Raw genomic sequence first — 24081 nt, 5'->3', positions numbered from 1 at the left:
GAGTCACTCATTCAATGGGTCAATCAGTTGGTAATTCACTATATTAATCACCTATATTCACTCACCCACTTATTTGGTCACACTTGATGACTCTCATACAGACATCACTCCTATACTAACTTGTTCACTGTAAGGTAATTAATAAAATTCATACTGGATGAAGTAATTTCAGAATTAAATTTCAGAACTAACAAAAAGTCTAAAATGATTTTGTGCTCGAAAATAAATTTCATGAGACTCAGAGCCCCATCTATTAAAACACCATCATGTTAATCTGGATACCACAGTATGACTTGTTGGCTCTTAGGCTTCACAGAAATTTTTTGATCCACAATTGTCCGAAATGTTAGAAACCCCCTTATCAATTCACATACATTCGTGGCCTCTTTCCAAATCAATGAAGTGGCCTGCACTCTCCAAAAGGTTGAGCACCCTTGGTATAAAATGATAAATTAAGTGTTGACCAAAACAAATGGTTGTGTAACAGATTAAAAAATGTTTGTCAGTAAATAAAATACTCTCTACTGTTTAAATTTTAAGGCCCCAAAAATCCTGAGCCCTAACTCTGACAGTTTCATAATTGAAATATATAACTAATGAGAGAGAGAAAAAATATGCAACCAATTAAATTTCATGCTTTATGAAAAAAGATTCATAGTTAAAATTCACACTTGATGAAAATATTTTCATAAATAATAAAAGTTGATACTTTCATAAATTCATACTCTATGAAAATATTTTCAGAATTTACAATTTAGCATGGAATGACTGTTCATCAGTAAGCACTTTCTTGTAAACCTCAACTTCACACCCTTTAATGAAATAATGCTTCTGCTGGAGATATTCTGATACTGTGCCATGAAACTTGAGAAGTTTGGTCGCATATTTGCAAGAGATTGGGCATGTGAAATGCCATTTGTATGGAAAACTCCATGTAGTGGTGAACCTAGAACTGATTTTATTTTTCCAACTCAATTTTTTTATTGTTTCATTAAGTTCTCAATGTTTTATACTTATGTGATGGGCAGTAGACTCTCGATATTCAATTCTATACATGATTCATATTTTGAGTAGATCAAAAATTTTGTAACTCATTGAAAAAAACCACAGCAATAGTTAAATAGTGTATTTTATTGTCAAAATTTTCAAAGAATGTGAATAAGTATAAAAAACATCTACTTGGAGAATTCTGTACATTATTTTTGAACTTCACTTTAAGCACATGTGTATGTTTACAGCTGAACACATTTTTGGTTATAGGACGATGTGAACAAAAATCTTCCAGACAAATGTATGTATAATACTTAAATGGACCCTTAATGCATTATCTAAGCTTTTTCAGGTGGATCTCTGTGAAAGCATTTTAAAATAAGAGTCCTGGAAATTTTTGATCTCACACACACGATTTTGATTCAAACACACTTGAACGAATAAAATAACCATTCATAAGATTTGACAGAAAGAAATAAACATTTTTTATACTGTTAATTGATAAAAGAAAGGATGAGAGTCCTCAATAAAACACATTTTTGAGTCACAAAGAAAAATGCATTTAACGCAAAATGCAGATGCTTTAATCATAATCAGAGCATTATATTTCTTAAACTAGCTGAAAAAACAAAAGTGTAATTTTTATAAATAGCCTCAATAGCGTATTCGTACCCACAATAGGGTTCAACAGAATTAATTATATATTTTTTATGCACTAAGAGACACACATTTAAATTGCTTGTATTATCGACAATCAGTAGTGTGTCTATTTCAGGAGAGGTAGCAACAAGACAAAGAGTTGTGTAATGTTCCACATTATGGACCACCCATACAGGGTGAATAGGGGATAAATAGTAATTTCCAACCTGAGTGGTTTTGTTGCAAGTTAGAAACCCTATGTTATTTTCACTTGTTATACCTTCCAAAATAATACCCTCAATGTCTTTCAAACCATCATGACAGTATGGGGTTCCTTTCCTCGTTAATAAGTTGACAATCGACTGCAAGCAATAATATATTTGAGTATCAATTAAGAGTTTCACCAAAAACACCCGTTGCTTTAAAATGTAATATTGTTTTGTCAATATGATACTGTACAAAAATAGAATTATTGAAAATGAAATTAAAGACTCGTCTTTATTTAAATGGGCTTCTAGTTAATTTTTCAATGACTTTTTTCAAACAATACTCAGTGATGCCATCATTGATGACATCCATGTTTGAATGATTGTTTTTTTCACCCATTTTAACTACTGTTATATAATTATCATGTGAACACTTGAACAAAATCCTACTGGGAGTTAAAGCTTTTTTTTCCAACAGAAATATTTTCCCATACATAATCATTTTCTCCCGACAAATATTCCATAACATGTGATTGAATGCAGGCTATAACACCACAGGGTCCATTTTTGCTTTGTATCATTCTGAACCCTGGTTGTTTACATGGAAAAAATGTTTTTTTGCTCCAACCAGTTTGTTAAAAGCCATATTTGGGTGATGAAAAAAAAACTCTTTCCTCATTTCCTTAATTTCTTCAACGCTTATCACTTTCCAGTTTTCATCACGTTCAAGTGGCATGACAAACTATTCAAATGAAACAAAACTTTTAGTCAGCATCAGAAATAACAAAAGAAATTAAAACATTGCGTATCAAAAAATATTCAGTTGCGATACGTATTACTACTTAACAGTACATGCACCTCATACACATTCCTCTGCGGAATTTATAACAAATTGGCACATGCCAGAACATGTGTTCTGAGTATGTTGGGCCCTAACATATTTATGTTGTTGAGTTGCACTTGTTTAATGTTCATACTGTCACAGAATGACTTGGGGCAAATGATATTTGTGGCAGGGATGAGTCAAAAGAAACGAGACAGAACACTCCCACACAACAATACCAAATCATTACAGTATCACATCACTCACCCACAATTTGCTGCAATTAGTGATTGTAAAGGCCTATGTAAATTATTTGACATGCTATTTTATGTAACAAAAAGGCACATTAATACAAAACCAGCAATTTTTTGTCACCCCCTCAGCGCTGGTACCCAGTGCAGGGCACAACTGCCTTCCTATGCCCCCCCCCCAAATTTTGCCTTTGGTGAAATTCAGAGTTTAGAACCCGCGATTGCACAATGGTAATCGGCTAAAATTATGATTTTCTAAGGTTTTCCAATTTTGAGTTGGCCATTCCTTTGAAAAAGCTCTGATTGCAATGAAAATCACAGACTTACAACACAAATATACATACATTAAATTTAAAATCCAATTACCAATTTAGAGGATAGACGAAGGGGAGCAACTGGGGGGGGGGGGAGAGAAGCAGGCAGGTCTAGTGCCTCCTAGGCTCTGGACTAGAGGGTGGGGTGTCAAATTCACCCTTTATATAACTGCTTTTTCTACATTACACTGGGTGCAAAACTGTGCACTTACCCAGTTTGAGAAAGTATCTAATTGCGGCCCTAGAGATATGGTACCACTTACTGAACACAAATCACACTAAATGCTGGGCACACACACTCAAGTTTCACCAACACAAATCTGACATAGCTCCAATATTCAGGTGTGAAAATATGTGGCAGTTCAATGGCGACAGATCAGAGTGGATAGACCATCAGGGAGGGAAAATAAAATCTTTCTACCAGGAAATCACTTTGCAAGGATTTATCCTTGCTCTTATGAATAGGGAATCGGAAGATAAGTGTCAGAGAGAGAGAATCTCATTTGCTTCAAATCAGAAGATATTGAAAGAGCTAAGATTTTTAAAGAAATAAAAAAAAAAAAATCAGAAGCAAGTTTATAGATTTATTAGTACGTATATAAATGTGCGCCTCTAACTTTTAATAACAAGGGATCCTGCTTACAACATTTTTCAAAAAACTGTCATTAAAAACTTAAGCAGGAAAGCACTTTAAACAGGAGATCTTAATGAGAATTTTGACAATTGCACAGCCCCTCATTCAGACAAGCAACTAGATACCCTTCATCAACAACCCGCGTGTATATCAATACAGTACAGTGTACGAAGTATAGACGTGCCACCATTTGGAATCCAGAAATCCTGAGATTCTCCTGACGGGAGTACCCCCCCCCCCCACAAATAGACACGATCAAAAAATAAAAATAATCACAAAAGGAATTTTTTCGAAAATGTTTTTTAATCAATTAAGAAAAACTTCCATTCCCCCCAAGGAAGGTTCCGCATTGCCCCTGAGCAGAATATAATTCCATGTCAGTCTTTCCATGCAAAATAGAGAAATCACATCTACGTACTGTTCATAAAACAAGTATTTCCTTTCGTGGATGCTATCAGTGATTGATAATCTCGGGTATATGATTCTTAAAAGCTTTATATAGCTTAAAGTTTTATATTTTCCTTCTGAAGACATATTTAATCGGAGGAAAAAATTTAAAAACTTTAAAATACAAAGCTGCTGACAAAAAAGTTGTGTTTACCGCACGGCTGTTAATGGAATACAATAACAATTACACAGGAATTTTGGCAACCAAGGTCATGCCCCTGATAAATGATTGCCGATAAACGCTATGTAAACAAAGTCACGTCTTTACCAGTTACTTAAATGCAGTCACCAAGACTTTTTTTACGACTGCTTGATGGAAATGACTACGGCTGTCCTCTATGGGTGTTTTCCATAACGACGACGACAGTCATTGACGTCACGACACTGTGAAAGCTCACATGGAATCTAATTTTCTGCCAAAATCCTGAGAAATTTTAACACATCCGGAGAACGGGAGGAAAGATGAAAAATCCAGAGAGTTGCCAGGTCTGCAAATACCAGTGTCTGTACAGGGGATTTTAATCCAATGAAACGAATGATGAAAATGGTGTCTAAGACCGTATCTGAGGGTGACCATTAAAGAAGTGTTTGAAACAAATAATTTAATAGGATTTTTACCTGGATATTTTCATTTGGCCCTAAAACAAGGGTCATTGCATCTGAAGAGTGAGCATTAAGAGGTTTTACTGTACGACAGAATAGTTATACTACAAAGAATTAGTGGGTAAAACTACTGACCTGTTAGTACATTTTATCATTATTAAAGGATTCTGTATTGCGTGTGTGTGCAAACGACTTCTCTTGATGAGCATCAGTGTGGAGGAAAGTTGAGACTAGGGGGGGGGATCTGTATTTTTTATATTCCCGATAGGATTTCAGTGTTACATCGCTTCTAGGTTATGAATATGATTAATGAATGTATGTGCTACGCATATTTTTCATGGTTGAAAGCACCTGACAATGATCTTTCCAAAGGGTTTCAGCCAAGCTTTTTGATTCAGATTTGAAAAATTCACATAATTCCAGTGATGTGGAATCAGTATCTGTAAGTAATGGTTTCTCGTAGAATATTTGAATCCGACATCTTACTGAAGAGGAAAGTCTCGTGATATTTCTTACACTTTCATGTACAGCAGTTTCTTCACTACCAATAGGCGGGATATTATTGAGATATGATATCTTATGGAAATCAAATGATGTTTTGGTGTAAATCTAAGTTTTCATTGGTGTTTTCAATGTGGTTTGCATTAATTGCTTCTAGTAACATTTAATTTTGCATCAGCTGAGGTATTCTTTTTGGGGGGGGGGTATAATTTCATTCCTATTCACACATCCATCATCAATACTGTGGCTTACTTCACAAAGGCTTTTTGCATTGGGTAGTTTTCATTCTTTTTCTCCTCTGAATTCTCATCATCAGCGCTGCTGCTTTTTCACACAAGATCTTTGCCAACTTCTGAAAAGTTTTATTTTTGGTGAATCTATCTTTTTGCCATTTCTACAGCAATCATAAGCACGGGGACATTTCTACTTTGCAGAACAAAGAATTTATTGGACAAAATGACAAAAATACTTGACAACAAAAGCTGAGACACCTGCTGATTGACAACTGCAGATAAGAGTTACGGTAAAAAAAGTCTCACGAATGAATGATGATAATATTAAATAAATAAATTATAATGGGAAATAATTTGTGATAATTTCCCTGCTCAATTTAACCGCAACTGCAAGTTATGTGGGAATACTACGCTGTTTTGGCGCACAATAAGGTGTTTGGCGAGATAGAATGAGACCTTCAGGAAGAAGCCGTAACACAGAGACAGAGTGACAAGAAACTTCGAAGTGCGCGGACACCCCTGCCTGGTGGTGGTAAGTTAATTACTGACTCCTTCCCCTTCACTACTTGCCACCTCGCGTAATTAAATGATTATGTAAATTCTAAGAAGTGTGATGAATGTTGGATTAAATAACGATGGAAAATGAATCTGGAGTTAAGTACTTTATTTTAAATCGTAATTTTGTTTAATTTTAATTGATACAACCGGCCTTCGTATCAATATTATAGACCTATGGTATTGGATGCATAAAGAGACTATCAGAAGAATTTTGACCTTACAAAATCAATTGTGACAACATTGGTAGTATTATATGACTAGCTGCTGTGTGGGCATCATGCTGGACTCTCGTCCTGAGGATCTAGGTTCGAACCCTGTTAACAGCACAGTGGTGAAGTTGGTTTTTAGAGGTTTTCCAGCACCAAATACGAGCCGGTCTCATTTAAAAAAGTGTCTCCGCAGAAAGCAGGCAGATCTACAACACGATACTGACATAACATGAAAATTCAAGCATTTCCATCTTTGCTTTAGAAAATGTAAGACAGATGGCATCATGAACGCACAACTCTACAACATAGATAGGTACGTTAGGGCCCCCATATTCACTTAGAACACACATTCCAGCATGCGCCAATTCAAAATACAGAAAAGGAATGTACAAGATGCATGTACGGTTAAGTAGTATTATATGGCTAATGTGTAACATGGGAGGGTCAGTGCGACCTCTCCTCTCTGCCTTTCTAGGTATATCCATTCTTACCTCAGTTGCAAAGATAGATAACGCAAAAAGTCTTTATGTACGCTAAAACAGGTACAGGTGCTGTATAATCCAGACCGCCAAATCCAATATAATCTAGATCGAAAAGGGTACTATAAGTCGCCCTCATAATACTCTCACTTGCTTTGCCGGGTTGTCGTTGTTCTAGATTGTTCCTCGGTAGCTTCTTTCTAGAAGCTTCCATTACCCATCCATTATAGATGGTGTTTAAAACGCGGGCGATTCAAACAGATAACAGAATTTTTTCCCTTTGTGCAATAGCGTCGTTGTTTTGGATTATTCCCGTTTACCTTTCGCTAGTTGTTTTTAACGTTTCTTTTCAAACGTTTGAACAGCCATTTAGTTGTTTTCGTTCAGAGCGTTAGGATTACACGAACCAGATTACATTTTCGTCGACTGGTAAGGTTGTATCCTTTTTATTTATTTTTCTTATTAATAATCGTTATTTTATTTAATTTGTTATTTATTTAAAAAGAATCTGGATACCCAGAAAAGATCTGGGTTTTAATTTTTTTTATACCTAGAATATATACTTATTTATACAACATGCAGGACCGTTGTTTATTTAAATATACTATATTTCTTTTATGTTTCATGATATTTTTCATATTTAAATGGGTTTTTATTATTGTTTTCTATGCTGGCAATTTTTTTGGCGTCCGGAGTGTCTAACGGCCTTGACGACTTTTGGTCGGGTCGTCGGAGATGTTTGGCACCAAAAAAAAAGTGACCAGAAATCGCCTATCTCTGGATTATGCAGCACCTGTTCCCTTGAACATAATTCAGAAAAAGTCAACAAATTTTGATGTTTTTGGTTCATCCTTACTTGAGACATGGAAGCAGAATGAGCACGCAGGCCACACAGAATCTGTCTTCAAGTCAATATGTTCACTTTTTTTAATATTCCAAACTAATTGCCTTAATTAACATCACAAATATATTTTCTATTATCACGAGGAATATATATATGTGTGAATATATGATTTACCTGTTGCCTCATTGCCTTAGCAGAGTTGGTAAGCATCTCGAAATTAGGTTCAACCTTTCTTCTTTTTTCGTCTTCAATTTCACTCTCACCAGCTTTGGGCGTTTGTCTCAGACTTCTAGTCTTCTTTGGATGTTGAGGGTTCCGACACTTGTTTCATGTAATCTTCTTCCTCTTCATCGTTCATAATAAAAAAAGAAATAGGCAGAATACATGAAACTCCAAACTATAGACTGGCCATGATATGCTATCTCTTGCAAAAAAAAAAATCAGTAATCAGCATAGACTTAAGATATAAATAGACCGCGCACGCTATTCATAAAACTTGTCGAACGTGAAGAAAAGATGAGCAGTATTGTCGGGGAAAGAACAGGTTCTGCGCTATTACATTTGGCGCGTTTTCGCAGAAGCTAGGATGTTGCTGTAACGAAATTTGACTCAATTCGATCAAGTTGATGAAAACTTTCCTTCATTTTTTCAATGAATTTCACTCATTTTTATGTGAAATATTTAGGGAGTATCAGATTTGAAAAAATAAATTCTATAAAATAAACAAATATTGGAAAACGGAACAACGTATATGTTGTAAAGCCTAATTCATTTATATTTTTAAATATTCTCTTCATTCACTTTGTCGCTTTTAATTTCGAAAATTTATTTATACGAGGGGTTATTAAAACAAAAATATATCTTTCCAGAACATTACAATTACTCTATATACTCATAATTAATGTATAATTAATTATAATGCATCATATTATGTTATGTAATGTAACACATTCACACTCATACCATATTCAGTCATGAAATAATATTCAAACAATAAGAAAAAGTTTCATTCCTAACATTCCTGAAAAACCTTTTATAACCTCATCACACAAAACTGTAAACACTTACATAATATTTCAGGATTAAAATAGATTTTACTCAAGAAAATTACAGAATATCATCATCAATTTCTCTAAATTATAAGAATTAAAATTCCATGTAGAGTATATATGTAATAATTTAAAGTGTGTATATATATATATACATATATATATATATAATATTTTAGGATATAATATTTCATATATATAATATAATATTTACACATGTCACATATATATATATGTGACATATATCGCTCCAAAAGTATGCATATGTTAATCTTAATTTAAGGTATTAAATCGTTTTTAGAATGATTCTTTTTCAAGATAACATCTGAGGTACACAATATATGACTTCAGGTCTTAGTACAGATATTGACTCAAAAAATCAATTGAATAATTAATTTCCTTGTTTGAAGAGGCAATTTCACATACAACAAACATAAATTAATGAATAAAAAAATTTCTTTTCTGTAATAGTTTTATCTCAGGTGTGAAGAGGGGTAAAAATACTATTATTTTTAGAGGTTGTTTTGCATTTTTATGCAAAACTGCAATTGTCTAGAGGGGGGGGGGGAAGTTTTCCTCACATTCTATTTAAATAGAATATTTTTCATAAATTTCTCCTTCTGAAAAGCATATTTTCTTCCAAGTTGAGCAAAACTCGAATGAACTCACTAGCTCGCCAAATCTCGCCAAATCTTGCGGAGACGTATATTTCAGTTAAAACTTCATAAAATTCACAATTTCAATCATTTATTGCCAAAAATTCTATTAAAACATTTAATAATGATTCATGACATTTGAATTTTACCAAAACTTGGAACTTTAATTGAATTAAATCCAAAATGGAGTCGTTAAAAACTGAGATTACGTCAGAAATCCATTGCATCGTCAATTTAATAATCCAATTTTTAATTTATAAGAAGAGGAATAAGCAAAAAAGTATTCCCTTGTGAAAGGATACTGGTCCCCCTTTCCTAAACCGCTCAGAACATCCGAAAGCTGCGCAAGTGTTGGCCATTCTAATCAAAAATAAGACAGCGCGTGTAGATCGTCATACGAGTAGCCATAAGGAAAGCATTGCCAGCGAGATTCCCTGCCCAGCCTTTCGACCGGAGTCACGTGACTCCGGATCTTTGCTTCACATTGTAACCCCTCGCGCGCACTCTATAGTATTATTACTCTGTGGTAATCAGTATAGGCCCAACTCATCAGTTCCTTCTACATAACACACACACAAAAACACTAATGGAAAACCTATCTAATTATGGTGAAATCATACAGGTCCGATGGAAAAGAAAAACCTTACAGAATCTTACATCAGCATCCATTCGATTTCTGTGTAGTTTTTATTACTGACGAAACATGCAAATAGAAAATTGTCCTGCTCACCTTGTAGCAGCCACATGATTTAAGCTATATTTTTTCGCATGACTGCCTCACTGATCAATAGAGCTCAGAAGTTTAGGCACTAAAAATGCCTAAAATAGGCATTTATTATTTTTGGAAGGAAGAAAAAATAACTAAAAACAAAGATATTAAGGGTCCAAAAACTAGCTTAAAAAATTGGTTCCTCTTCATCAGTCTATTGTTCTAATTATAGTTTATAATAATGTATTGTTATCCAAGTTAATTTATTTCAAGCCTAAGATAAAATGTTACTGGACCCTACAGACTCAAAGTCAGTAGAGAAAATATCTATGAGGCTCCCTTGAGCTGGGCAATAATTCTGGTTTACTTTTTTTTATTATATTCGAAATAATCATTATCATTTCTATTGGTTAAAACATGGCCATCTTGTTGTATTTTTGTAAAAACAATTACAATTTAACTTTCTATATTAAAACATGCGAGATTCCTTCATGTACGGGACCCTGTATGACTGCATCTGTCACACATACCTGAAGGCGACTCTGGTCAATTAAATCGAAAACCGAATATCCATGTTTTAATAAATAGTCATGGCTGTTTGCTGTGCATCTATGGTACAAAAAATAAGATTAAAATAATATGGGCCCCACAGTGCTGTCTGCTTCTATCCCGCCTTGTGTGCGCCATAACGTCAATTCATGACTTCTTGGTACAATCATCGGTCCACTATACATATGAAATGCAGTTCAATGTGAAGCATGTAAAGAAACAAAATTATCCTCTGCTTTCCTAACACAGGCTGCGTTCATGTAAAACCAGGGCTAGGTCCAGTTTTTGACATAAGCGTGAAAAACTGGTTTAAACCATCAAAAACCTAAATGAATGCCTTTTGATAATGTTTTGAACATAATAGGTACATAACATGAAAAACTTGACATGTTTTGCATATTAGAATGTTCTATTTTAAAACATTAATTTATTACAATAATTAAAACAATGTTAATTATAATTTGCAATTTTGAATTTTTCAACATAAGAGTCTAATAAACAAAATATAATTTAATGGTTTATTTATCTAAGCTTATTTTAACTTATGTTCAATCTGCTAAGCCGAATGGAGCTGCTTATTCAAAATATTTGTGACAGGGCATCAGGGTTATGTTTTTGACTTCAGAAACTAAATGAGTATTTAAACAGTCAAAAACTTATTGTCAACGTTGTCAAATATTTTAAACCCGATATGTTGAATAATAAAACACTTACTTTTATGTAGATGAATTATTTGGAGTTATAATTACTGAGAAAAAAAAAAAAATCTATTTTGATATCTTAAATTTTCTGATCCGCCCAAAATTTTATTCCATATGAAAATTCTCACCCAGCATCTCTGTGTTAATACATTAATTAAACTCATTTATTCTCACTTAAAAGTTTCTTAGTCCAGGGTGTATAAATTCACAGAGTTTTGAAGAGTATTTTCAACCAAAGCAGAGAGCTGACAGGACTTGCTACCCAAAGCATTTGTTTTACACGTTTAAATATAGATGCAATTTGAAAACCATTACATTATAAATGCTAGTAAATATACCATAGTGAAAAAGTAAAAATAACTAAGGACAAGTTAGGAGTTTCTTAAGCATCATATACAAGCTAGCATTGCCAAATTAAATGACATTCCAGTCCTACAATTTAGTATTTTTATCTCTAGATATATTTAAATGTTATGCACAATAAGAGTATCGTTTTAAGTATCTCAGTGATTATCTTGATAATTTAATAGGCCTAACAAATCAGCATCATTATATTGATGCAATAAAAAAATTTTAACTCTTATCTGTTGTAAAAAGAGTACAGCAGATGGTTTATATCAAAGCACATATATAAGCAGTTGAAGAAATTTTGGAAGGTAAAGAATCATCTTGAATCAGAGAATGTCAAATCCTTCCATAGTTTTCCCTTCAGTGTTTATGCTGCGCTTTATTCAAATTGCGTATTTTATAAGGAAAAAACCATATATAGACTATTTTATCCAACATATCTAAATTAAGAATTATCTAAATTAAGTGCTTTGAAGCGGAAATAGAATTCTCAGACTTTACCATAGAAAAAATATCAATGAAACAGCATTTATATCTCGTTTAATCTTTGAATTACCAGCATGCTCTCATGAATTTGTATAATCTATAATTACAGTCGAATCCCGTTTTGACGAATACCAATTATAACAAAATTCTCGTTTTAACAAACACTTCTCTAATCCCCCAGATAAGTTCACATAGGGACATTTTTAAATAACCTGAAATTCCTGTATAACGAAATTTCGTTATAACGGGATTCGACTGTATAATGTTATTTAATTATTTTTAAAATAACCTTTTGCTAAAGTTTGCTAAATTGTGGTGGGGAAGGAGGGGGACTGAAACTGAAGAAATGTTTGGAAAAGGTTAAGATTTTAAATTATATTTCTCTTTAGAAAGGTTTGATCAGAGAAAGTCATGGAAATTTTATAATTATGGTTGGGAAATGATTCAGTAGGTTTTGCTGGGGACCCCCCCCCCCCCCCAGGAGTAGCCACTGTACACTAAACCACACTAACTTCATGCTAAAACTTAACTCGAACTTTTTTTGTTCCATTGCCTCTTGTTCAGAAATTCTCTCATTGCCCCCCCCCCCAACCCAATTACCAAAAATATATATTATACCCGTAGATTATCGCCCTTTCCCCCTAGACCAGGCATCTTCAACCTGTTGCCTGTGAGCACCACAGTGCTCAATACCAGTGTCTGATTTTGTGCTAATGAGCACTTTGTCAACGTCCTGGTTAAACGCTTTGTACAAATTGCATTCAAGGATTAGAATCATCCCGATTCCATGCATTCAGTATGACAAACTTACTGAAAGGTGCTCTTTTTCTAATGATGAATACAGGCAGTGCTCACAACTAAAAAAAGGTTGAAGATCTTTGAAATAGACCTTTCCAGGGCTCTCGCGAGTCCAATCCTGTTACATTACCATTAGCCCCCCACCCCACAGAAATAATCCTAGTCATTTCAATGTTACATTTATTGTCTTACCTTTTAATTTGTTTCTGGGGTCAATCTGCGAGATTGTGTGATGCAGATTACAACTCCTAGGTAATTATGTACCGAGTACTTCATAGCGTGCCTCGCCACTACTCAGATCACTTAGTCTTTTCGATTGCTAGCCAATCAATGGTTTGACCGTAGCCTGACCAGATAACTCTGTGTGCTGATGTCGTCCTGGTTCAACCGGCAACCTGACTGAAATGTCCCCAGGTCGCATTCAGCCTGGATAATATGGGCTGGACATGGGGGATTGGATGCCCACTTTCTTTTCATGTTTGCCCTCCGAGTTCAACAATGCCTCAATTTAGACTAGTGGTGACGAAGTTGTGATTTGTATATTACAAGATAACTCCACATCGACAATGGCGAGACCAATTCAATTGTTGAATCGGTTTGTAAAATTGTGTGATAACCAGGAAAGTAGTGTTAAAAATCTAACTTTAATGTTTAGTTGAATTGGTTTGGCGTTACATTGTTGTCACCTGTCTAACTCTGGGTAACAAAAATGAATCCGTGATGCAACAACAGTAAATAGAATTCGTTACAATCCGATAGCCGAAAACATAGGAGCTGACATCCGTTCTTGTTTGAAAAAAAGATTGACACATCCCTCTCAAAAAATTAATCTGCACATTTCTATTCCTATTTGTGAGCACCATTTCTTTTGGATGGGGCCCCATCTCTTGGACAAGGCAATGCCGTGAATTTGCATATCCCTCTACCTAGTCATTAGAGTGCTGACAACAGGTCACTATTGTCCCCTACATTACCTCAAGATTTCTTCCTCTCCACTGCCTTTAATATACTCATTTAACATTCGTACCCAGGAAAAGAAAGCATACATAATATTTTCTCCCCCCCCCCATAAAGTCCCTTAAATATCAGTCATAAAATTATTTTTCTCATAGCGATATGCATACTTTTTTCCAGACTCCATGTTCAAAGTGGCCTTTATTTGGAGATTTCTTGTAATGTGAAGTCCATGGGACACATTCGGCTCCAACAAAATGCGACCGTTATTCACAGGTGACCGTTAGAGGACTTTACTGCAAATAGAACTTTTCTCACTTGAAAATTTTCTATCTAGCTTCAAGCATTATTCGAAAATCTGATGTCATCCGTGGCTTTTTGTTGCCACCATAATCCACGGGCAGAGTTTTAGCATTTTTAAAGCACTGTGGTTTTTTTTTTACTTTCCAACAACTAACGGTTTCAATTCAAACGGTTTTCCATAACACAACAGGTGCAGTATAATCCGCCAAAGGTATTATAAGTCACCAATGCCAGCGGTGGGTTACTGTTACTTCTCGTTTCCAGAACCATCCATTCTAGATGAATCACAAGCGCCTCCAGTGCCAATGGCATCTTTCCCGTGTCTAGTAACATCATTTTGTTTCAAATGCAGTCTCTAATTATTCCTGATTACCAGGTTATATTTTTTAGATATTATTTTTAATCCTTATTTTAGTTTATTATTTTTATATAAAATCCTCCCATATATAATAAATACCAATTTCTATATAACATATATACAAATGGAAAAGGATCGCGGAAAGCCTACAATCGTCTAGACGGTTTTGAAATCCTCCCATTTGACTTCCCTAACTAGTTCCAAAAAGGCATTGAATACATCAATATTTTTTGCCGCACATGCCTGCTGGAACATAAATTGCGGCAAATAAAATTTAAAATCCGCCGGCCTGTTGTATTCCGGCAATGCACTCTTGACGTGTCGCCAGGTGCTTTCTGTGGCGTTCGCGCGAGCCCCTGTCTCAGAATCCTTGAACTGAACGCTGTGATTGACCATCAAATGGGTGTACCCTTCATCCCCTAGACGCTCGTAGGCCTTCCAGCAATCTGAATGAATGGTTGTGCCCTTCTCCACCCACGTCTCGATAATCCCAACGAGCGTATCCGCGGACCTGTCATGAACGGCGACCAAAAAACACCTCCCTGACCCCCTCTCTATCCCAGCAAAAAACCACTCGCCCTCCTCCCCCACCCTGCGTGCTTTATTGCACTTCCTCTTACCAAACTTTACCTCGTCGACCTCAACGGTCTTGCCTACGCCGCCTATTCTCTCCGAATGGAGCTCGATGTGATCTAGAATGGTCTCATTCACAAACTGGCGCCATTCGGCCAAGGTGCTGGAAGAAAACGAATACTCCCGAGCTATCCTGGCAGTGCTTTGACCCTGCAGGATCTCGTAGCAAAGCAGGAAAATCTCGGGAATATTCAGCTTGCTACACCCGAACAACGAGCCGTACCGAATCGATTTCTTGGCCCTGCACGCACTAGCTATGCAGACCCAAATGAAACCGTCGGAAATATCATTTTTTGGCGTGACCTTCATGACAGTCCCGCATTTCGGGCAACGCATCGATGATTTAATGAGCCCCGTTTCGCGCAGGAATTCTAACAGCAGCGGCCTATTAGGGCACAGGTAGGTTTGATAGAAGATGGTATTGCCCACGCCCTCCACACCCAACGTCGGCCGGTTATTCGAGAATTTCAGAGTGAGATTTTGGCTAGAAATAGTTCCCTGAAATTTCTGAACGACGCTGAAAACAGAAGGCATGACGAAAGGCAATTAAAAAACAGTGATGCAACCAAAACAAATGGAAAGAAAAAAAGGAACGATACAACCTGGCAACGCAAATATAATCCCAACACTCCGAACAAACAAACACGAACGGCAAAATGGCTGTTTGAAAAGACGCGCGACAACAACTAACGCCACTTGGCGGAATTTTTCTAAACAGCTTTTCAATAGAATTAATAAGGCGACTTGATAAGGATAAGGGACCCTTTAAATAGAATAGAACATTCTGGAACAACGGCAAACTAGAACCCGCCCGACGATGGCAACTTATCGTTGGAAAAAAAGTCGCCAACTTGGCAGAGATTTTTAGGGATAAAAAAAAAAGGTTGCCTTTGTAACGGCTATTACCGGTGCCTCTTCTCATCGCAGTTAACTTTCTTTTGCTATGCCACTGCATAAAGCCGGGTTTCCTTAGGAGCAGGTTTCCTGTACCGCGCGCAACGGGATTAGCCCAGCGCGACACGCCGTTAACTCAACAATAAGAAAAGCAGCATGACTACAGAGCGCAATACTCCTCGCGACAGCGCTTTACGTCGGGCGTGATTGACTGACTGCTTCTGGAGGAGTCAAATGCGTAGTGCGCCGTGCGTTTTGCATTTTTGTTGTGGGTTTTCCTAGGAATAGGTTTTTTGCGTCCGTGAACCGAACTGTATAATTTCGCGTCGGCAGGAAACGTTTTACATAATCACGCTACGCGTTTGTCGTTTCCTAGCGTGGCGCATCAGATCAGGGTGGCTATATTATAGTATATGGCCTTGGCATCAGCTACTCTGTCGTCTGCATGCTCCGGTTTGAAGGGAAGGGAAAGAAAACGCACAAGAGTGAAGAGAATATCGGCAAAACCACGGCGCACGACGCATTTGACTCCTCCAGAAGCAGTATAGGTCAATCACGCCCGACGTAAAGCGCTGTCATGAGCCGTATTGCGCTCTGCAGGAAAACAGTCGTACTGCTTCTCTTATTGGTGAGTGGACGGCGTGTCGCGTTGGATGAATCACGTTGCGCGTGGCACAGGGAACCTGCTCTTAGGAAAACCCGGCTTAACTTTCCCTTCTCTTCAAACCGGAGCATGCAGACGACAGAATAGGGCCTTAAACAATAAAGCCGGGTTTTCCTAGGAATAGGTTTGTTGCGCAGCGCGAACCGAATTAGACTATTTCGCACCGACAGAAACGTGTTACATAATCACGCTACGCGTTTGTGTTTTCCTAGCAAGGCGCATCAGATCAGGGTGTCTATATGAAGTATATGGCTTTGGCATCAGCTACTCTGTCGTCTGCATGCTCCGGTTTGAAGGGAAGGAAAAGAAAATACACAAGAGTGAAGAGAATATCCGCAAAAAACCGCGGTGCACGGCGCATTTGACTCCTTCAGAAGCAGTCGTGTAATCACGCCCGACTTAACGCGCTGTCGTCAGGCGTATTGCGCTCTGTAGGAAAACAGTCATGCTGCTTTTCTTACTGGTGAGGGGACGACGTGTCACGCTGGGTGAATCACGTTGCGCGCGGCACAGGAAACCTGCTCCTAGGAACACCCTGCTTTACGTCGGGCGCGATTGGCTGACTGCTTCTAGAGGAGTCAAATGCGTCGTGTGCCGTGCGTTTTGCATTTTTGTTGTGGGTTTTCCTAGGAATAGGTTTTTTTGCGTCGCGTGAAACGAATTGTATAATTTCGCAGGAAACGTTTTACACAATCACGCTACGCGTTTGTGTTTTCCTAGCGTGGCGCATCAGATCAGGGCGGCTATATAAAGCCGGGTTTTCCTAGGAATAGGTTTGTTGTGCGGCGTGAACCGAATTAGACTATTTCGCGCCGACAGAAACGTGTTACGTAATCACGATACGCATTTGTGTTTTCCTAGCGTGGCGGATCAGATCAGGGCGGCTAGATAAAGTATTGGCTTTGGCATCAGCTACTCTGTCGTCTGCATGCTCCAATTTGAATGGAAGGAAAAGAAAACACACAAGAGTGAAGAGAATATCGACAAAACCACGACGCACGACGCATTTGACTCCTCCAGCAGCAGTCGGCCAATCACGCCCGACGTAAAGCACTGTCATGAGCGGTATTGCGTGCGCACTGTAGGAAAACAGTCGTACTGCTTTTCTGGTGAGTGGACGGCGTGTCGCGTTGGGTGAATCACGTTGCGCGCGGCACAGGAAACCTGCTTCTAGGAAAACCCGGGTTAACTTTCCCTTCTCTTCAAACCTGAGCATGCAGACGAGAGAGTAGCTGATGCCAGGGCCAACAATAACATAGCCGCCCTGGGCTGATACACCCCACTAGGAAAACACAAACGCGTAGCGTGATTATGTAACACGTTAAGCCGGGTTTTCCTAGGAGCAGGTTTAAAAAACCTGCAGCTGCGTAAAAAACCTATTCCTAGGAAAACCCGGCTCAAGTTTCTACACCTTAGAGGAGGTTCTACACCGCACGCAGCGTAAAAACGCTGATTGGTGAAAAAAAACCTGAATTTTAGGTTTTTAACCAATGAGCGTTTTTCACGCTGCGCACGGCGCAAAAGTTCTACTCCTAGGAATATGTTTTTTGCTCAGCGTGAACCGAATTCAAACATTTCGCGACATTCAAATCCTTAGAGGAGAAATAAAGATTATTATTTCTCCTCGATTTATTTTTTCTCGATGTTCAAATCCGAATGGACGTTTCACGTTTATTGTCATAAAAGTCCGAATCGACTTTTCACATTTAACGTCATAAAAATCCGAATTGACGTTTCATCTTTATCGCCATAAAAATCCGAATCGACGTTTCATCTTTATCGCCATAAAAATCCGAATCGACGTTCTGTCTTCGGCCATAAAAATCCGAATTGACAATTTAGCTGGCATCATAAAAATCCGAATCAACAATTTAACTGGGCATCATCATAAAAATCCGAATCGATGTCTCACACTAGCGTCATAAAAACCCGAATCAACGTTTCACTTTCAACGTCATAAAAGTCCGAATCGACTTTTCCCATTTAACGCCATAAAATTCCGAATTGACGTTTCCTCTTTATCGCCATAAAAATCCGAATCGACGTTTTGTCTTTGGCCATAAAAATCCGAATCGACGTTCTGTCTTTGGCCATAAAAATCCGAATCTACATTTTAACAGGGCGTCATAAAAATCCGAATCGATGTCTCGCATTTAATGTCATAAAAATCCGAATCGATGTCTCGCATTTAGTGTCATAAAAATCCGAATCGACGTTTCATCTATGGGTCATATAAATCCGAATCGACGTTCCATCTTTAGGTCATAAAAATCCGAATCGACGTTTCACCTTTGGGCCATAAAAATCCGAATCAACGTTTCAAAATCCAGATTGATGCTTAAAGCCGGGTTTTCCTAGGAGCAGGTTTTCCGTGCCGAGCGCAACGTGAATCACCCAGCGCGACGCGTCGTTCATTCACCAAGAAAAGCAGCAAGACTGTTTTCCTACAGAGCGCAATACGCCTCACGACAGCGCTTTACGTCGGGCGTGATTGGCCGACTGCTTCTGGAGGAGTCAAATGCGTCATGCGCCGCACGTTTTTTGCCAATGTTCTCCTCACTCTTGTGTGTTGTCTTCCCTTCCCGTCAAACCGGAGAGCATGCACACGACAGAGTAGCCGATGTCAAGGCCATATAATATCCTAATCTGATGCGCCACGCTAGGGAAACACAAACGCGTAGCGTGATTATGTAACTCGTTTCTGTCGGCGCGAAATAGTCTAATTCGGTTCACGCTGCGCAACAAACCTATTCGTAGGAAAACCCGGCTTTAGGCAACAATCATAAAACAAAAATCATTGCCAGAGACTGTCAAGATAAGAGCAAACATAGAACGTCCGTTAAACTCCTGCTTTTCTCATTTGCTCTGACGTCATAAACTGATTTTGTGTGCGCGGCGCTTTTTTATCCTTTTTATAAATTTTTTCTTCTCCTGTTTCAAAAAAGAAACTGGTTTCGGTTGAGTTTATACAGCAAATAGGATGTTGAAAAGAACAAAGCCAGAAAATAAAAAAACAACTTTTTAATTCGTTAAATATGAACTCATCATGAAAAAAAACAAAAAGAAGGCGAAAGTCCTTTTAAACAATCAAACCACAAAAAATGACTGTTTATACGAGATGAACATGCAAGTTTTCTTCACTTGCATCAATCGGAGAGGTATTCAAAATCTTCTGGTGGCTCGGGTTCATCTTCTTCTTCCACTTTTGGTCCGCCGGCTGGATAGAAGGGGGAAGAGTAAAAATAATTCCTATTACTTTGACATGATCATCGCACATAAAAAAAAAATGAAGAGAACACAGAAAATTCTACAGAAGAGAGTTCATCGCTGCGAGCAATATCCCCCCCCCCAGATTTTGTTGAAAAAAATCTAATCACAAGTACATCTTCCGATTTGAAAGTTTGAAGCTCGGAATAAAATCACCCCACCCTGTATCGCAAGTACGAACAAAAATGTACTATATTTCCTGAGGTGAATATCCATTTTAGCTAACTGGCTCCTCAACGTTTGGAAAATCTTCGATGAAACTGGCTTCAGCTTTAAATTTGCTCAAGATCCCACAATACCCTATCAACATATACCCCTTATTGTAAACATTCTAATCTCACAAAGTATCCAGCTTGACACACAATATGTACAATCCTGCTATGGGTCATCTTTTTATAGAACAATAAAAAACTCTTTTGGTTTGGAAGATTATTTAATAAATAACTGCAAAATTTGTTTTAAAAGAGTCTTGGTTCAATTGCGTTTTGGCAGCCTAAGAGTCAGCCTGAATCCAAATCAAACTATTTGTATTGACCCATTAGAAAATTATATTTTCTTCAACCTTAATCAATTGGAAACATGGAAACATTTATTTTTGGAGTGTCCAACCTATGCATCCTATAGAAGGCGATACTTCAGCAACATGACCTTAAACATAAAAGATATCACGACACTGAATAATATTGAAATAAAACATATTTTTTATTTTTTAAGAGCTGTTCATGGTTTGCGTTCCCTCTATGGAGACCAGTGATCTTATATATATTTCTTTATTATTATTTATTTACTTATTTTATCTTTATATACTTGTATTTATTTTGTAACTTCCCAATTTCAAGTTTTTCATGATCTGAAACTGACTGGAAGAGCTGCATGAGGAAATTCGATCTAATCTCATCCTTTTATCTATGAATAAGGGATCTTTTGATCAATAAATCGTTTATCTTGTAAAACGATATAAATGTGAAAAATATATGCGCGCATATATGTAAATATGTGCATGTTAACCCCTCACACACCTTGATCGGGGTTTGTGAATTTTTTATTATTTATTTATTTTTCCCCAATTTTGTTATCTCCCTCTTCACGCATTAGAAAAATGTTTTTGTATTAGATAGCTGTGTTTTGTCACTAATACAAATTAATGTTATCGTTTCTGATTGATGCATTGTAACATTGTAATGAGCTACGGCTCAAACAATAAATATTCAATTCAATTCATTCAATATCCATTTTAGCACCCTCCCTATAATTTTGTATGAACAAAGTAAACTTTGTGACCTTCCTGGTCTAGCATTCGGGATACTTTTCCCCAATTTTGACACTGATCGGAAGAAATATGAGATGATCATTTTCTACCAGGGCAAACTACAAACTTTCCTTTCTAAAATTAGTCTCAGCATTAATATCCAGAAAGTCTCTTTGCTTGACATATTAGAATCATCGACTGACAAGCAGATACCCTCTAACGAGTAGGACTGGGTGATATATTGATTTACAATAAACCAGCAATGTAAGGTCCCCCACCTATATCCGGATTTAATGATGATTTTTATCGCGGCGATATATCGTTAATTCCGATGTCTAATATCGCGATGCCAATTTAGCTTATGCACATGAGCGATATATTAGGGAAAACCGATATCCTTACATCGAGTTGAAATCCGATTTAGCTACCGCGTGTACTCGATCGTTGTTATCCGCAGACGTGCCAACTTTTGGAATAGGTAAAAAAATTAGAATTTTTTTTAAAAACCAATTAAGAAAAGTTCCATCCCCAACGGCAGGTTCTACATTGCCCCTGTGCAGAATCTAATTCATTCCATGTCAGTCTTTTCATGCACAATAGAGAAATCACATCTATATAAAACCTAAGTGTTTCCTTTCGTGGATGCTATCAGTGATTGATAATCTTGGGTATATGAACTCTTAAAAGTTTAACTTAAAGTTTTATATTTTCTTTCTGAACTCATATTCGCACGGCTGTTAATAGAATACAATAACGATTATACAGGAATTTCGGAAACCAAGGACTTTCCCCTGATAAATGATTGCCGATAAACGCTACGTAAACAGTCACGTCTTTGCCAGTTACTTAAATGAGGTTACCAAGACTTTTTTTATGGCTGCTCGATGGAAATGACCACGGCTGTCCTCTATGGGTGTTTTCCCTAACGACGACGACAGTCAATGACGTCACGACCACATGAAAGCTCGCTTAAAATTCAATTTTCTGCTGAAATCCAGAGAAATTTTAACAAATTTGGAGTCTCCCGCCTAAATCTGGAGAGTTGGCAGGTCTGTATCCGATATAGACATCAGCACGGGCATGGTAGAACCGATTTTGCGAGCGAGTTTGCATGCCTAAATTCTGACTTTGCTTTCTGTCAGCAAACAAGGAGGAAAGAGGGATCTATATTCATAGGTCGGTGGAGCCGGATGACCGATTTTCCAGCTACTCTATCGAAAAACTAAGTGATGTCACCTGATTCCTCACGTGACCATCTCGCTTTACGTGAAATTGCTGTAGTTTAATTTTTTTGCACTGTTCTAATCCACACAACTTTATCTTTTTCCTTTAGCAGATGCCACAGATATCACTTACTATCGAGATATTTTTTATTTTTCTGAAATTTATTTGATTTTTGACAAATATTTCCCCTAACTCATGCATGAAATGTTAAATCAATGAGTAGTAGTTGCGCTTAGAAAATCTACAAAAAAGAATTAGAAATTTTCTGTTTTAAGAAGGGGGTACAGAATAAACCTTTCAATTTTTCATGTTAATCTGGTACGAATTAATTTTGAAAAGTTATGATTTAATCATTTCTTTCATAACTCAGCTTCACATTACTTGTTGCATGGCTACTACATCAGGCCCCTAACTACGCTGGGGCACTGCCCTACAGCCCTGCGAATGTGGATCCCACAACAAAACCTACACATATTATAATTGCATAATAATAACCCTTTCAAGTGAGGTCCCAAGAAAAAAGTCTGCCTCGGGAAGACTCACTATGGCCCAGGACTTAACAGGGCTATATTAAACTAAGGAAAAAAAAAACATGCTTATGGCATAAATGAAAATGTACACCACAAAAGAAATCTAATGATTTTTTTCCTTTGAAAACCTCCTATTTCGTTAAGGGGAATTGTTGTTTCCACCTCCGTAAGGCTATAATTGTGTTGTCTTCGAGGGTCTCCCACCCACGTTCTACTCTTTCAAATTTTTTGAGTGGGAGCCATGCATATCAATATATCATTATATTGTGATGCAAGGATGACAATGTGTATCACAATATAAAATTTTTAATATCGCCCAATCCTACCCACGAGTGTGACAAAGGCTACTGAACCACACATGCACCTCGTCCATATTCCTCTGAGGAATGTCTAACGAATTGGTACATGTTGGAATGTGTGTGTGTATGACGTGCAGCAAACCTGACGTGAAGTTTGTTTCTATGTAATGCTTGTTGTGCTTCCATCTGACATCAGTTTTTCTGTGACAAAGGTTGGTATCAGATCTGCAACTGACTGTAAATGCATTTTCCTGCTCATGATTTTCTCTGTTACACTACACCAACATTCGACACTTATCCATCTCACATGAAGTTTGACTGTCAGCGAGTTTACCTTCAGGGTCACGAATCCTTGCATGATTATACTCTTGTCAAGTGGTGCTTATTGATGTCTCTTTAGACGGGAATGTGTGTTCACTTGGCTGCTGTTGCAAATACAGTAGATTCTCCATAATCCGGCAAGGCCCTGGTCCAACCCCTTCTAGTAATCCAATGTTTTTAGGCAGGATTTCTTCGAGCATACTGTACTTCTTCTTAGCAAACATGTCACTGCATGTCTGTTGATCATTTTCTACACACAAGGATTAATTAGACAGGGACCCACAATTTATTGCCAATTCTGAATGGCAGCCTTTTTAATACACACAGAGAGGTTGATGCACTACTAGAGGTTGATGAG

The 24081-nt window shown here is 37.3% G+C and overlaps 2 protein-coding genes across 3 annotated transcripts in view; both read right to left on the bottom strand.

Annotated features, from left to right (window-relative positions):
• Positions 1 to 1111: 1111 nt before the first annotated feature.
• On the bottom strand, positions 1112 to 16111 carry LOC149071053 (uncharacterized). Of its 2 annotated transcripts, none has more exons than XM_089248508.1 (3): positions 13220 to 16111; positions 7906 to 8076; positions 1112 to 2577 (listed from the first exon to the last, which is right to left on the bottom strand). In XM_089248508.1, exon 1 carries the CDS (start codon positions 15807 to 15809, stop codon positions 14799 to 14801), a length of 1011 nt encoding a protein of 336 aa, XP_089104634.1. In that variant the 5' UTR covers positions 15810 to 16111; the 3' UTR covers positions 1112 to 2577; positions 7906 to 8076; positions 13220 to 14798. The 2 variants fall into 2 exon arrangements, with proteins under 2 accessions (XP_089104634.1, XP_089104635.1); XM_089248509.1 differs by having other exon boundaries at positions 14152 to 16111.
• Positions 16112 to 19839: 3728 nt separating this feature from the next.
• The window catches only part of Rpn2 (Regulatory particle non-ATPase 2), a 43046-nt gene continuing 38804 nt past the window's right edge, over positions 19840 to 24081 (bottom strand). The window contains exon 26 of the mRNA XM_089248844.1: positions 19840 to 20050. Within this exon, the coding sequence (XP_089104970.1) occupies positions 19980 to 20050 (71 nt within the window). The 3' untranslated portion in view covers positions 19840 to 19979. The remainder of the gene's footprint in view (positions 20051 to 24081) is intronic.

Source organism: Pholcus phalangioides, unplaced genomic scaffold (assembly GCF_987345545.1).
Source record: "Pholcus phalangioides strain wild (caught in Gottingen) unplaced genomic scaffold, Ppha-v1.0 ptg000020l_1, whole genome shotgun sequence".
Lineage (NCBI taxonomy): Eukaryota > Metazoa > Arthropoda > Arachnida > Araneae > Pholcidae > Pholcus > Pholcus phalangioides.
This window is presented reverse-complemented; position numbering and strand designations above follow the sequence as displayed.

Coding starts and splice junctions, on each gene's coding strand:
- LOC149071053 (XM_089248508.1), bottom strand. CDS start 15,809: ATGCCTTCTGTTTTCAGCGTCGTTCAGAAATTTCAGGGAACTATTTCT.